Source organism: Merops nubicus, unplaced genomic scaffold, assembly GCF_000691845.1.
Source record: "Merops nubicus isolate BGI_N331 unplaced genomic scaffold, ASM69184v1 scaffold38947, whole genome shotgun sequence".
NCBI classification, from domain to species: Eukaryota; Metazoa; Chordata; class Aves; order Coraciiformes; family Meropidae; genus Merops; species Merops nubicus.
In genome coordinates this window covers 96,262-109,885 of record NW_008619107.1, presented here as the reverse complement: position 1 = coordinate 109,885, position 13,624 = coordinate 96,262, and the positions used below count along the sequence as shown (strand labels likewise).

At 45.1% G+C, this 13,624-nt stretch overlaps 1 protein-coding gene across 2 annotated transcripts in view; it reads left to right on the top strand.

Annotated features, from left to right (window-relative positions):
• The window catches only part of UNC80 (unc-80 homolog (C. elegans)), a 127,401-nt gene that overhangs the window by 20,837 nt on the left and 92,940 nt on the right, over positions 1-13,624 (top strand). Inside the window, exons 9-15 of one of the 2 annotated variants that reach the window (XM_008943665.1) lie at positions 2,758-2,892; positions 3,504-3,726; positions 5,206-5,346; positions 8,289-8,557; positions 9,194-9,562; positions 10,367-10,498; positions 12,424-12,571. In XM_008943665.1, the coding sequence (XP_008941913.1) occupies positions 2,758-2,892; positions 3,504-3,726; positions 5,206-5,346; positions 8,289-8,557; positions 9,194-9,562; positions 10,367-10,498; positions 12,424-12,571 (1,417 nt within the window). Of the gene's footprint in view, positions 1-2,757; positions 2,893-3,503; positions 3,727-5,205; positions 5,347-8,288; positions 8,558-9,193; positions 9,563-10,366; positions 10,514-12,423; positions 12,572-13,624 lie in introns of both variants that reach the window. The other variant, XM_008943664.1, reaches the window with a different exon arrangement.

The following is a 13,624-nucleotide window of genomic DNA, read 5'->3' as shown; positions in this document are numbered from 1 at the left end:
ATGCACAGAGACACCTGGGCTCTGTTTCATCCCTACCAGCTGCAGGGACTTAGCTGCTGTTCTTAAATTCAGAGTCTCAGCACTCAAGGCTCTCTGCTAGTCAGAGGAGAGAATGCCACCTTCAAAGGACTAAGATTTGCCATTTCTTCCAATCTACACAAGGGGTTGTATGCTGAGACTTCACAAGCTCTTCTGACACAGGGATATGCTTAAAGCCCAATTTTTTGGTCTAGATCTTAAATTCCTAACACAATGTCATAATTTCTGCTCAAAGTTTGATGCATAACTTCTCAAAAATATTGGTACTCTGTGTTTCAGCAGGATAAAGTGTCAGGCAAAAACTGATTAAAGACAAAACCAGCTGCCTGCAAATCACATCAGGGACTGGTAGATTTTCCCGGTAAACCCACATTCTTTCTATTGTTCTGCAGCTTATCAGGGTAACTTCCTGCATCTCACTAAGCCTCAGCAAAACTCTCACACTTCTGCTTGGCTTCTGTGTGCCTGAAATACATTTCAAATGTAAGCCTGGGCTAAAGCAGTTGGGATTGAGAGGACAGAAGACACATCCTCTGTGTATTGCTTAGCAAACTGACCAACAAGGCAGGGAAAGGCCGGGCACAGCGTGGCAGCACTCCGCGTTGCACAGGGCAAGGGCTGCTGGATGGAGCATGGATAGCATGGGTACCAGCTTCCTCTAGAACAAGCGTTCAGTCAAAACCTGTTTCAGACCTGGCAGCTTGTGATAGAGGAGACCTGCATTGCACCTGCATGCAGTGAATTCAGAGTGAGGACGGTTCCAGGAAAAGAAGCCTTCAGGGGCTCACAGACCTCTACAGTCTTGCACTAACGTTGCAGAGGCAAAGAGCCAAAGCTTCAATGAAGCATGAGACCAATGCAGCTGCAGTGCTCACTGCAATGCTAACGTAAAGCCAAGAGTCTCAAGTGGGATATCTGGAGAGCTGAGAGAAGTATTAATGAGCTGGTAGCCCTACAGTCATGCAAAAGAAAGGCTATAGAAAACAGAAAAAATTCTAGAGTAGCAGCCCCCAGATTGTTTTGCTTCCTTATATTCTACATGTCTGAATTGCCACATAGTCTCCTGCACAGAATAGCCACCTTTTTAACCAGTCCTCAACAGCAGTGCTACCTAGATTCATTAAAATACATCATATACCACAGTATCAATGTAAGTGATTCTGTAATTTGCTTTTCTGGTGTTGTTTGCTTGACACCTACCCTAAGCAGACTTCGGAACTGGGACTGCGTCTCTCTCTGTTTGTATGGCTTGTATCGCAGTAGGCCCTGATCCCCTATCCTTCTGGTGGCTGGAAGTCACATAATAAAGCACTGACTTAGGAGTTAATGGACAAGGGTAATGAGTCTCAGATGAATTCATAGGATGCTTTCCAGCCAGAAGAGGCCAGAGAGCTGTAGAAGAGCCATGCCATGCAGAGTACTTGCTGGCCTCGCTGTTGACAGCAGCTAGGGTCAAATCCTGATTTGTGATCTCTTGGACTTTACATATGACTCCTCCCCTGAATCTTTGGTCCTACAGTACTGCAAACACTGTAATTGGAGGTTAAGTCTTCATGTGCAAAGACTGTCGCTGGCTTCTGCTGGAGATTTGTACACATAAAACTGTGCATGAGTCTGTCATAGAGCTGGCTAGGCAGAAGCTAAACCTCCTGCACCACAGGAGCTGCTTCATCTGTCATTGGCATACAACTGTCTCCAGATTAAAAGCAGAAAGGTATTTTAACATGACCCAGTTGTTTAGCAGAACCTTTCTGATAGGGGAGAGAGGAAAAAGAGCATCTCCATTGGAAACAAGCTGGTATCTAGACAGAAGAAAATTCTCCTGAGGGAATTTGGTCAGGTCAGCTGCACAAACATCTCATGAAAAGTGGCATCTAATCTTTAATGAGAACAGATGGCCAGGAGCTGAGCTTATGCCACCTTTTGTAGCACAGCCTTTCTTTACATCAGGTAGCTGTGATGCCTTTTGCTCCGTACAGAAGGGGAGGAGAGTGCCCTCTACTGAAACTAGAGTCACTTAGTCTCGAGGTTTTCACTGGCGTGGGACATTCTGTGCTACAGCTATAGGGGCTTTCACAAATATGAACGGTCATAATAACTATGATGGACAGTTCTTGGGGAACTGTTGTTCCCAGGGAAGGATGCTTACTGATGTGGAAGTTCCACGTTTCTTTAGTGAGTAAATAAATCCTTTGTATATCAAGTCTCTTGAAGGGACAGTGCTGCTTGTTGCAGTTCAGTTCCAAAATACATGTTTAAAGGCATATGTTATTAAAGACATATTCTCTTAGATCTTAAATAAAAAACTTACAAAAAAAGTAGCCTTTATGATTGCTTATAAATGTAAGCCAAGGCTTCAGGAAGATCATCAGCTGCCCAGAGTCATACCTGGGATCAGGACCAGAGTAGAGTGGCTTCCATGCCACTGGAGCACACTGACAGCAACACCTGAGGCTTTCTGTGGTAGCACAGTGTGCTGTGCTTTTTTTCTGTGGTGACAGAAATGTTGGGCCAGGTCAATAATTCTGGGAGTTTCTGAATTTTGTTTATTTGGTCATTTATTTTTCTTTGAATGTGTGAATAGTGTTCTGTGTAACGAATTGAAGGTCCTTTTTCTCTACAGTGCTCCTGTGACAGCTCTTGGAAGTAGCTCCTTTTTTTGAAGTTGATTATCCTCTATTTCCTCTTGTGCTTATTGTCTTCTTTTGGGAGCTGCAGGATCTCACAATGAGATGTAATGAGGAAGAAAAATCGCTAAGCACAGAGGCATTTTCCAAGGTGTCATTGACCAACTTGCGCAGACCAGCAGTTCCAGATCTCTCCACAGACCTGGGGATGAACATCTTCAAAAAGGTGAGTGGCAGGGGAAAATTTTACTTTTACTGGTCTGTGGTTCAGCATCTCCGTGTCCTGCTAGGTGGCAGCTGAAGGCCTGCTTGGACTATATATTCATGCCACATGTGAGGTTGACGTCTCTTCTCACTGGAAGTGGTTCTGTGTGCTATTATGCACATTCCAAACACAAAACTGAAATCTTTATTCAAATAACTGTCCTGATGAAACTGCCTGAGGGGAAGTTATTCAAACAGTGCTGATTTTAAGTCCTGGTGCTCACTGTAGTTCCAGCTAATTCAGTGAGTCCTTTCAATGTTTTTACCTTATGAAGGTCTGGGTTTGCAAACATCCAAGACACTGAGCAGAGTTTTGTAGCTCATGGTCTGAGAATGTCATAAACTCATATGAGGGCATCTGTCCAGCCTAGGGCAAGACTGAGTTCCTTTAAATGCTCATATGGTCCTAAAGTGCAGATCATTGCTGTCAGGGTAAATGGCCAAGCTAAAATGCTCAGAGTGGAAGGTTATGCTTTGGGCTACACATGTGTGTTATCTTTTTCCTTCAAATGGTAGTTTGCCATGCCTCAAAGCCTCTACCTGCTCTGCTATCTGCTCCTCTCCCTCCTGCAGTTTAAGAGCCGCAAGGAGGACAGGGAGCGCGAGCGCAAAGGCTCAATTCCCTTCCACCACGCGGGGAAGAAGCGGCAGCGGAGGATGGGGGTGCCCTTCCTCCTCCACGAGGACCATTTGGATGTCTCGCCCACCCGCAGCACCTTCTCCTTCGGCAGTTTCTCTGGAATCGGAGAGGACAGGCGTGGCATTGAGAGAGGAGGGTGGCAAACCACCATATTAGGTGAGATGTCATTTTCCCTGCCCCGGGTTCTCTGTCATTCCTATCCTAAACATTCAGACAAGAATAGAGGCTCTTTAATTCTTCATCCATCCTATTGCCACCTAATGTGCTTGGCTCTGTTTGCAGCATCACACACCTGTTTGTCGAAGTGGCAAGTGTGCTGACAGCAGACCTTGAACAACTTACGTTTTAGTTCACTTTTTCTCTGAAAACTACCATCTTTACTGGAATAATAGCTACTGTAGCAACCTGTGGTGATGCCTGCACAACTCTAATATGTGTTCTCAGAGTGCTAGCAAGCACAGCACAACTGCAGCTTAAAATAGATTCAAGGAACGGTTGCATCCTCCTTTTTTAAAGAGAAATTTCTGGAGAGGCAGCAATATGGTCTTTAGAAGTATGGCAAAAATTATTCACAGTCTTCCTCAAGATAATTTTTGGACACAATATAAATAGGATATTGTCTCAGATAGTGAGGCTTACATTATCTTGGTATTGCAAAAAAATGGTGTTTAAATATTGGCTTCTTCAAGCTTCCAGGTTCACTGAACAGTGTCTAGACATTGTTTATGCTTCACAGACTTACTCCTAATGTCGTAGACTTTCATCTTGGCACTCTTTCTTGGACATCATAGGCAGCAAAATGATTGCCCAAGGCCACACCAGAGCCTTCTCATTTTCACCAGCTTAGATGGCATCATGTGGGTAAGCTCTCCACTGTAATGATGTGCCTCTTTGGGACACAAGACAATGATCTTAGCCAAGTGAATTCTTACAGATTTGTCTGTGTTCTGTCAGTGGTTAATTTACAAAAACCTACAGATTTGTATAAGAATAACAAACGTAATACCCAACTCCTCCTTTCCATATCTTCAGTAGCTCAAGAAGTTGGGTAAATTTTGATCTCAGGAGCTCCAGATTCTTGAGGTTCTTGTCCTGGCTTAACCTGCAGGTTTTTCTTTCTAATATCTCAGTGAAATAATATATGTCAGATCTGATGAACAACAGATTCTGCTGACTTCAGAGACCCCCCTCTTTCAGTAGGTTCTTTTGATTCGTATGTTATTGTATTCCTGAAGAACTTCCTTAGCTTTAGTGCTCCTCATCCTAATATACCTATTTCTTTTGGACAAGGGGAGAAGAAGCCAAACACCTATAACCTGACCCAAAGGCGGAGTCTTTCAGTGCTGACCAGTCTTATTTTCCTGAAGCTGCTGGTGGATGACAATGTGGGTGGCAGCTAAATCATCATGTGCTGAGGGAAGGAGCCTTGCAGAGAGTTTTTACATTTGATCTTTATGGCAATGAACCCCCACGAGATATCCCACTCCCAGTGTTTGGTTCTGCTTCACAGGGTCCTGGAAAGCCTTGACTTTTGCAGACTTCAGCCCTTCCATTTCTAACCTCAGTTACTGTCTCTTGCCTCCAAGCACCTCTGAGATGAACAAACTAAATATCCATTTCTCGACTTCCCCCCAGGGAAGTTTACCAGGCGGGGGAGCTCTGACACAGCCACGGAGATGGAGAGCCTGAGCGCCAGGCACTCACACTCCCATCACACGCTGGTCGCGGACCTGCCGGACCACTCCAACAGTCACGGAGAGAACACAGTCAAAGAAGGTAAATTTAACACGTCAGGAAAGAAACCTCTCACTGAAATGTCAGCTCCACGAAGCTGAGGAAGTGTTACTATTTCCCTATATGAGTATAGGACTATTTTTTTTCCCTTTCCCCCTCCCCCCCCCATGTCTCTCGAGTTCTTTTGTTCTGTGTATAAAAGTGTTCCAAACTTTTCACGTTTATCTGATGCAAGTTGTCAAAACAGTTTGCAGCCATAAGCAAGAAGTCAGGGCTTGGGTTTTTTTTTTTTTTTCAACTTAAAACACAGCACAGAAGTTTGGGCAGAAACTTGGAAATGCTAACTTGAGTGGTTTCATCCAGCATACCGGTCATTCATAACTTCACATTTGTTACATATTTTCCCTGGCCAGGAGACATTTCCTGATGAACTCATTTCTTCTGTCTGACACACTGGAAAACAGAGATGAAAAATTAGTTGTCCTAGGTACCTAGTCAAGAGGAGTGGGTATGGGCACATGGGTGCATGCTGCAGGCATGCAGGGATGTACATAGAGTCCTTAGCTCTCCTTCCCTGCCTCTGGGAGTCCCATCTAGCAGTCAGCCCTGTCAGTGATAATGAAGTAATGATTCAACAGAGGAAAAGTCACTTCATGTAGGATTTGGATACGGATTTTTACCAGTTTCAAAACAAAGCAAAACCTTAGTGAAACAAAGAATAGCTGGATAAACATCAAACTTGGTAGCTCAGGTACAAGATTTCCTATCCCTATAAAAATTCCATCTTTAATGTTATCTTCATCATGCACATTTCAGTGAATACTGTTAAGAACTTACCACCAAGTAATCCTCTGATTGCAGGCCACTAATTCCTGCCCTGCCCTTTAACCATATTGTAGCCTAGTTCAAGGTACTGCTGGTGGCCTTAGAACATTTCCTCTAATAAACAGTGCTACGTTTAGTGGTGGTAGGGTAGCACAGGCTATGCAGAAATGTAGTCACCACTTTGGCAAGTTGTTGTTTGCACAATATAACCAGTCCATTGCTGAGTCAGAGCTTGAAGTTTCATATTGGTTGTATGTTATTTTATTCATCAGAAAACATTAAATAGCCTGACATAGAGGTTCCATTATCCCATAGCCCTGTTACTGGATTGTCTGGCAGAAGGTGGTAGCTGGTCACAAGTGATGGTCCCCAGGGTTCAATACTGGGGCCAGTTCTGTTTAACATCTTTATGAATGATCTTGACGAGGAGATAGAGTGCACTCTCAGTAAGTTTGCAGGTGACACCAAATTCCACAAAAGCGTTGATCTGCTTGAGGGTGGGAAGGCTCTACAGAGGCATCTGGCCAGGCTGGATCGATGGGCTGAGGCCAATTGTATGAGCTTCAACAAGGCCAAGTGTTGGGTCCTGCACTTTGGCCACAACAACCCCATGCAGTGCTACAGTCTTGGACAAGAGTGGCTGGAAAGCTGTCCAGCAGAAAGGTCCGGGGGGTACTAACTGACAACAGGTTAGATATGAGCCAGCAGTGTGCCCGGGTGACCAAGAAGGCCAACAGCATCCCAGCTTGGATCAGAAACAGTGTGGCCAGCAGGACTGGGGAAGTGATTGTGCCCCTGTACTTGGCACTGGTGAGGCCACACCTTGAGTACTGGGTTCAGTTTTGCACCCCTCAATACAAGAAAGACATCGAGGTGCTGGAGTGGGTCTGGACAAGGTCAACTAAGCTGGTGAAGGGTCTAGAGCACAAGTCTTATGAGGAGCAGCTGAGGGAACTGGGGCTGTTTGACCTGGAGAAAAGGTGGGTCAGGGGAGACTTTATCACCCTCTACAACTACCTGAAAGGAGGGTGTTGCGAGGTGGGTGCCCGAGCAACAAGTGATTGGACAAGCAGAAATGGCCTCAAGTTGCACCAGGGGAGGTTTAGATTGGACAGGAAAAACTTCGTCATTGAAAGAATTATCAAGCCCTGGACCAGGCTGCCCAGGGAAGTGGTTGAATCACTGTCCCTGGACGTGTTTAAAAGCCATGTAGATATGGTGCCTAGGGACACGTTTTAGCAGTGGACTTGGTGCAGTTAGGTTAATGATTGGACTCAATGATCTTACAGGCCTTTTCCAACCTAAATTATTCTATGATTCTGAGGTGGTCCGATCAACACTGTGGGACACAGTATCTTTCTATGCTACAGGGTGTATAAATCTACTTACAAAGCAGTAAGTGTGGGAAATTACTGACGTTGGGGCCTGAAGGTTTAGCATGAGTTATAAATCAGTGGTGAATACTTGATAAACATTGGCCTGTGTAGCCAAAATGCTGTCACTGCCTGTGCATTAGCTTAAAGTTTAAAGCTTAAGTTAAAGTTAAGCTTGACTGTGTCATGAGGTCCCTTCACTGAGCACCATGAACTTAGACACCACGTTGCCTTTGGAGAAGGCCTAGGCTGTTAGGTACTCTTAGGAGCACACTGCTCCATTTTTTTGGCTGGTGTGATGAAATATGGCAAACTGATGTGACTTAAGGTGTTCCAAATTAGTGCTGCTGTTACCCTACCTTCACTTCTGCATGCAGCTGCAGAGTCCCTCCTTTTTCCCTTGGAGGGGCAGTGCTGCTTTTAAGGCAAGGCACTGCACCAGTGCAGGGAGCAAAGCTAGCCAAAATCTCATCGCCCTTCTAGATTAGATTTAGAGTGGCTGAGTTCCCTGATCTACTTAGCTGCCCGGTTGACTGAAATCAACTTCAGCTGCCATGGAACTGTACTGCTAGAGCAAGCTTGAAGCTGTTCTAATCTACACTGGTTTAAAGAAAGGAATGAACCTGTGCTTTCAGCCCTGTACCCATGGTAGGAAGTAGGAACCTGTCTTGTCTTTCAGCATGAGAAGCTGCATGAAGAGCTGCTCGCTCATGGTAAATAAGCCCAGTTTTCCACTTCATAACCCTAGAGATGGAAACCTAGAGACAGACATTTTTCTCCCTGCAGTGCGGTCCCAGATCTCCACCATCACTGTGGCAACCTTCAACACTACTCTGGCCTCCTTCAATGTGGGCTATGCCGACTTCTTCAGCGAGCACATGAGGAAGCTGTGCAACCAGGTGCCTATCCCCGAGATGCCCCACGAGCCGCTGGCATGTGCCAACCTCCCGCGGAGCCTGACAGACTCCTGCATCAATTACAGTTGCTTGGAGGATACGGATCACATTGATGGAACCAGCAACTTTGTCCACAAGAACGGCATGCTGGATCTCTCGGTAATTGGCAAGGAATGAGGAAAGCCAGGTCCCTCTTCTGTCAATATAGCTGTGCCATTGAGAGCAGGGGTTTGATGGGCTTTTCCTCCACCTCTTTATATGACTTCTCTCAGCAGTGCATAAAGGTCAGTCAGATACATTTGTACATATCATAAAACTCTCCTCTGAGATACTGCAACTCCCGTTACTCCTTGCAAGGAGCGCATGTGCATGTGGAATGCACACATCAAATCTCAAGTGGTAGTCTGTAATGGCTGTGTTCCTGGGGCATGCACCAAGTTCCTTGTAAAAGAGTATAAAACTGAATAGCACCTTTCTTCAAATGGCACCTTAAAACTCACCTCTTCTGCATTCCCCTTAATGACTTGACAGCTCCTGGTGCACTGAAGCAGTGTTCTCAGGCTCACAGATGTCATCCCATGGTTTCCTTTTCTGCCTGACTGTGCCCAGCCTGTGGTTTCTTGTCCTACACCCAGATTGTAAGCTCTTGGGGTTGAGGGTTGTGTGTACTTCATTCTGAGTTTGTACTGTGCCTGCTGTAATGAGTCGCTGGTCTCTGACTAGAATATCCAGGCACTAAACAGTACTAGGAGATGAAGTCACTCTGACTTTAAATGTGATGTTTGAATCTCCCAGGTGGTCCTGAAGGCTGTTTACTTGGTCCTGAACCATGACATCAGCTCCCGGATTTGTGATGTGGCTCTGAACATCGTGGAGTGCTTACTTCAGCTTGGAGTCGTACCCTGTGTAGAGAAGGTTCGGAGGAAGAGTGAGAACAAAGAAAATGAGGCCCCTGAACAGAGACCAAGTGAAGGATCCTTTCAGCTCAAAGGGGCTGCTTCTGGTGGTTCAGCTTGTGGATTTGGGCCTTCCCCAGTTAGTGGAGCCGGAGATGGAGGAGAAGAAGGAGGTGGTGGAAGTGGTGGAGGAGGTGGAGGTGGAAGTGATGGAGGTGGTGGAGGAGGAGGAGGGCCATATGAGAAGAATGACAAAAACCAAGAAAAGGTTTGTCTTGCTCCTTCCCTTTATATAATTCCTGAATGTACTGTGAGGTCTGTTAAGATTGAGTATGCATGGGTATGCAACTGCCCTTCTCTTTTCTTTCCTTTTTCTTTTTGTCTGTACCATAATGACAAATTAATTTGTTTTGTTCTGTTGCTCACTTGTGATTCCACTGAAGAAACATAATTGGCAATTCAAGCACAGTAACTACTCCCATGAAGCAGCTGCCAAAAGCAGAGTTTGTGAGCCTGGCATGAACATTTTCAATATCTTGTCAAAGTGCCTGAAACCCTTAATCACAATCATTTTTTTCAGGTTTATTATTCATAACTTATTAGGAAAAACAGAATGCAATGTGTGAGCAGTTTGTTTTCCTTGATGGCCAGAAATCATAAATCTTTCAGTATTGCTTTAAGAATTAGCCAAGAGATGCTGTTGCTAACCTCCAAAGTTGCAATTCGTAGTAGCATAATGCCTAAGACATTTAAAAAAGATGTTTGTTTTATTGCTCAAGCAAGCCAGCTCTCTATTTTCCAGGCAGGATTTTGTTAAGTAAGTGGTGAACAGCATTCACAGCAGCACACAGGGAGCTTTGCAGTTACAGCATGACATTCTGAGGCAAGCTGAACGGGAGGAGACTGGTCCCTAAACTTGAAAAATAATTGCAGTAAATATTTCAAGAGGAACAACTCCATAATAGAGTATCTGAGAGGAGAAATGGACAGCAATTTGTTCAAAGTAAACTACTAACAAAGTGCCAGTGCTTGTGCCAGGGTTTCACACCACCTTTTCCTCTGTCACCCTCAGGATGAAGGTCCATCTGTCAGCACCCATAGGCTGGCTCTCACAATGCTGATCAAAATTGTGAAGTCCCTGGGTTGTGCCTATGGCTGTGGAGAAGGACACCGAGGGCTCTCTGGAGATCGCCTGAGACACCAGGTATTCCGGGAGAATGTAAGAGAATTAAAGCTCATTAAAGTGTCCCCCTCGTACTTTCAACATCAGCTGCTGAGATTTCTGTCTGCCCCCTCTGTAGCTTTCTCTGTATTGGCAGTAAATGTGTTGCTCTCTGCCCCAGCTCACAGACTGTGTTGCAGCCCAGCCCTAGCAGATTTTCAGCTATCGTGTTGCCTTCCAGCAAGCCCTGAGGCTTGCTAAGAGCACACCTCAGGCCGAGGGTGCTCCTGACCACCTCAATGGATGGGTTGTCTGGGAAGGGACCAATACATGGGAGCAAATCCCCTGTGTGAGCTGGTGTAAGTGACTTTTCACATTTTTGGTACCCCAAAGGAGTACGCTATTTACAAGAGGTGCAGCTATCTTGGGTTCCATATCTGAACCCAGAAGTCTAAGGCATAGTTATGTCCACCTTTCCTAATGCTGGCTATGACTGGTTGCTGCTGGGCTGCTCCATCAGCTCCTGATGGTTGGAGTGCACTGTGCTTGCAGGCATGTTACTGTGCTGCCAGGAAGGAGAAGATTCATGCCCTGTTGAAGGGCAGGGTGGATGGTTGCTATTGATTCCTTACATTTTTGGTTCTGCCCAAGTTGAACTCATGGAAAGCACAGAGGATGTAGCCCAGACGTTTGACTTCATCCAGAAGAATCTGACTTCCTGAGATCAGTCTAATGCCCTGTCAAATGGGAGCCTTTCAAAAGGCTTTCTTCAGCACATGCCTTCGCCTCACTTTCTGTGCTTGCAGCAGGGAATGTTTTGGATGACTCTAAGGAGAACTTACACTGTGCCCATCCACAGTGGGTGTGAGCCAGTTGCTTCTCCATGGCTTTGGTTAGCCTGAGCCATGTCAACAGATCTATAGTTTGGTTCTTGGATCCAAGCTAGATAGCTCAGACATATATTGACTGCCTCTGTATCATGCAGCTTTCTTCTGTTAGCCAGACTCCTAGGTACTGAGAGGAGACTGCAGCAGTAATGTTAGTTCTGGACACAGCAGGACAAGATGGGATGAGAGAGTGCCAGTGGTAACAGCAGAAAGGTTCTTCACTGAGCAGTGGTTGAACATACATCATATTCATCAGAACATCAGTTAGGCTTTAATGTTGTGTTGGAGCTGAGCCAGCAGAACATTTAGGCCTATGCATAACTTAAAGCATAAGTGAATAGGTCTCTTGGAGCCAAGGTTCTTACCAGACTCATTGAATTGAGGTCTTTATGGGAAGAGATTTTCCTGCACATCTCAGTCTGCTGCGTTTTCTGTGCGTTTGTCTGGCCAAACCGCTTTGCATGCACCATTTGTGTCGATTGCATGGACAATCACGTCGGAGTCTCCTGGAAAGTTAAGCACCTTATTGTAGGTAGCAGGAGAGTTCATGCTTCCTGTAGAGCTGATCTTTCAGATTCTCTAACTCCAGCCTGCATGGGGTTCCAGTAGGTTGGATACTTTTGTGATAAGAAGTTGGCAATTAACAGCTTTTAAGTAAAAAGCTAATGTTTTGCATGATATAAATTTGTCACTGGGGACAGAACAGGCTGAGAACCTGTTTCACCACAGCAATAAGCCTTGTGGTACATTCCTGTGGTGTTTGTATTCAGTGGGAGTTTAACTCGGGGCTGGGGAGAGGAGGAGAGGTCTTGGGACATGACTGGCAGTGACTTCACCACCACCTCCAAACAGTGGCACCCATACTGGTGCACTGTCTTCTTGTGCTGAATTTCTTGTTGGCTTCAGAGGTGAATCAATCTTTTGTTACGGGACCCAGAACCTTCTTGCTCCCAGGGAGGTTAGTTTAGACAGCACAGCAGAGCACTGACTAAGCAGATCAAAAAATACCTTGCTCCTATTAGCAAAACCCGAAGGTGCACTTTGATGTGATGTGATGTGATCTGATGGGTGTCGTTGCAGGCTCAGAACTGCCTCACAAAGCTGTACAAACTGGATAAGATGCAGTTCCGGCAGACCATGAGGGATTATGTCAACAGGGATTCTCTCAATAATGTGGTGGATTTCCTGCATGCTTTACTGGGATTCTGCATGGAGCCAGTCACTGACAGTAAGTACAGCTGGCGTCAGAAACTCTCACTTCAATATTCCCCAACTGTACCATCAGAAAGAAGCCACGCTCTTTTCCTTTAAAAAAGAAAAACATCTTAAAAGAAAAAGTGAATTACTATCCTCAGAATATACAGTGTATCCTCAGCCAGTGTGGGGCAGGGCAGTTGGATTTCTTCTGATGTGACCACCCTCTGACCTCACCTAGTGATCTTGTATGACTTGGTGCACCTGAAATTGAGAGCTTCTCTTTTCATTCATCCTACTTGTTTTTCATGGCTCTTCAGAAAAATAAAAACCAAACCATTCAGCTATGCCTCAGGCAGGAAGTTTTCTGCTTCATGACACAACCAGGTGCCAGCTGGAACAGCCTGGTTAGTCCAGGTTTTTACTGAATGGAGATAGAAATGAGCATTAAACCCTCTGTGGTGCCTCAGGTGAGGCAATAAATAGCGAGAACAGATTGAAGAAACAAAAACACGAGCACAGAGATGCACACACCTGCAGTTCCAAACACATGTGCATGTGTGCTTATGCACACCTATAGATGTTTGTTTGGGTTTTAAGTTAGGAAAGTTATTCCAGGTGCTATTAGAATGACTAAAAAGTTATGCTTGGTCACTGCATGCAACAACAGTTAACAACGACTGTTTGCAGAGTAGGAATAGCTCCTCTGAAACACTTGGGGCGTCTGACTACTCTATTAGCCTACCTCTGATCCCAGGCATTTCAGAGAAAGCATCAAAAAATATTATATAGCAGGCTTTTGTGAAGAAGATGCCTGTTAGAAGTTTCTCCAAGTATTCATGAATTATCAGCTTGCTCATGCTTTGAAGCATGGCAGCTCATGCAGCGTTTGAAAGCCTTTTCTCTCACCTAATGAGACTGGGATGTTTCTTGTTATACAGAAATATGTCATTCTTTTTTTACTCTTTCTGAGAGCTTGCTCTCCTTGTGCACCTTGCAAGAGCAGCATTCCTGTAGTTCAGATGATTTTCTTTTCATGAGTGTTGTCACTTTTCAACTTATCAAACACCTCTTGTCCTTTAGAACA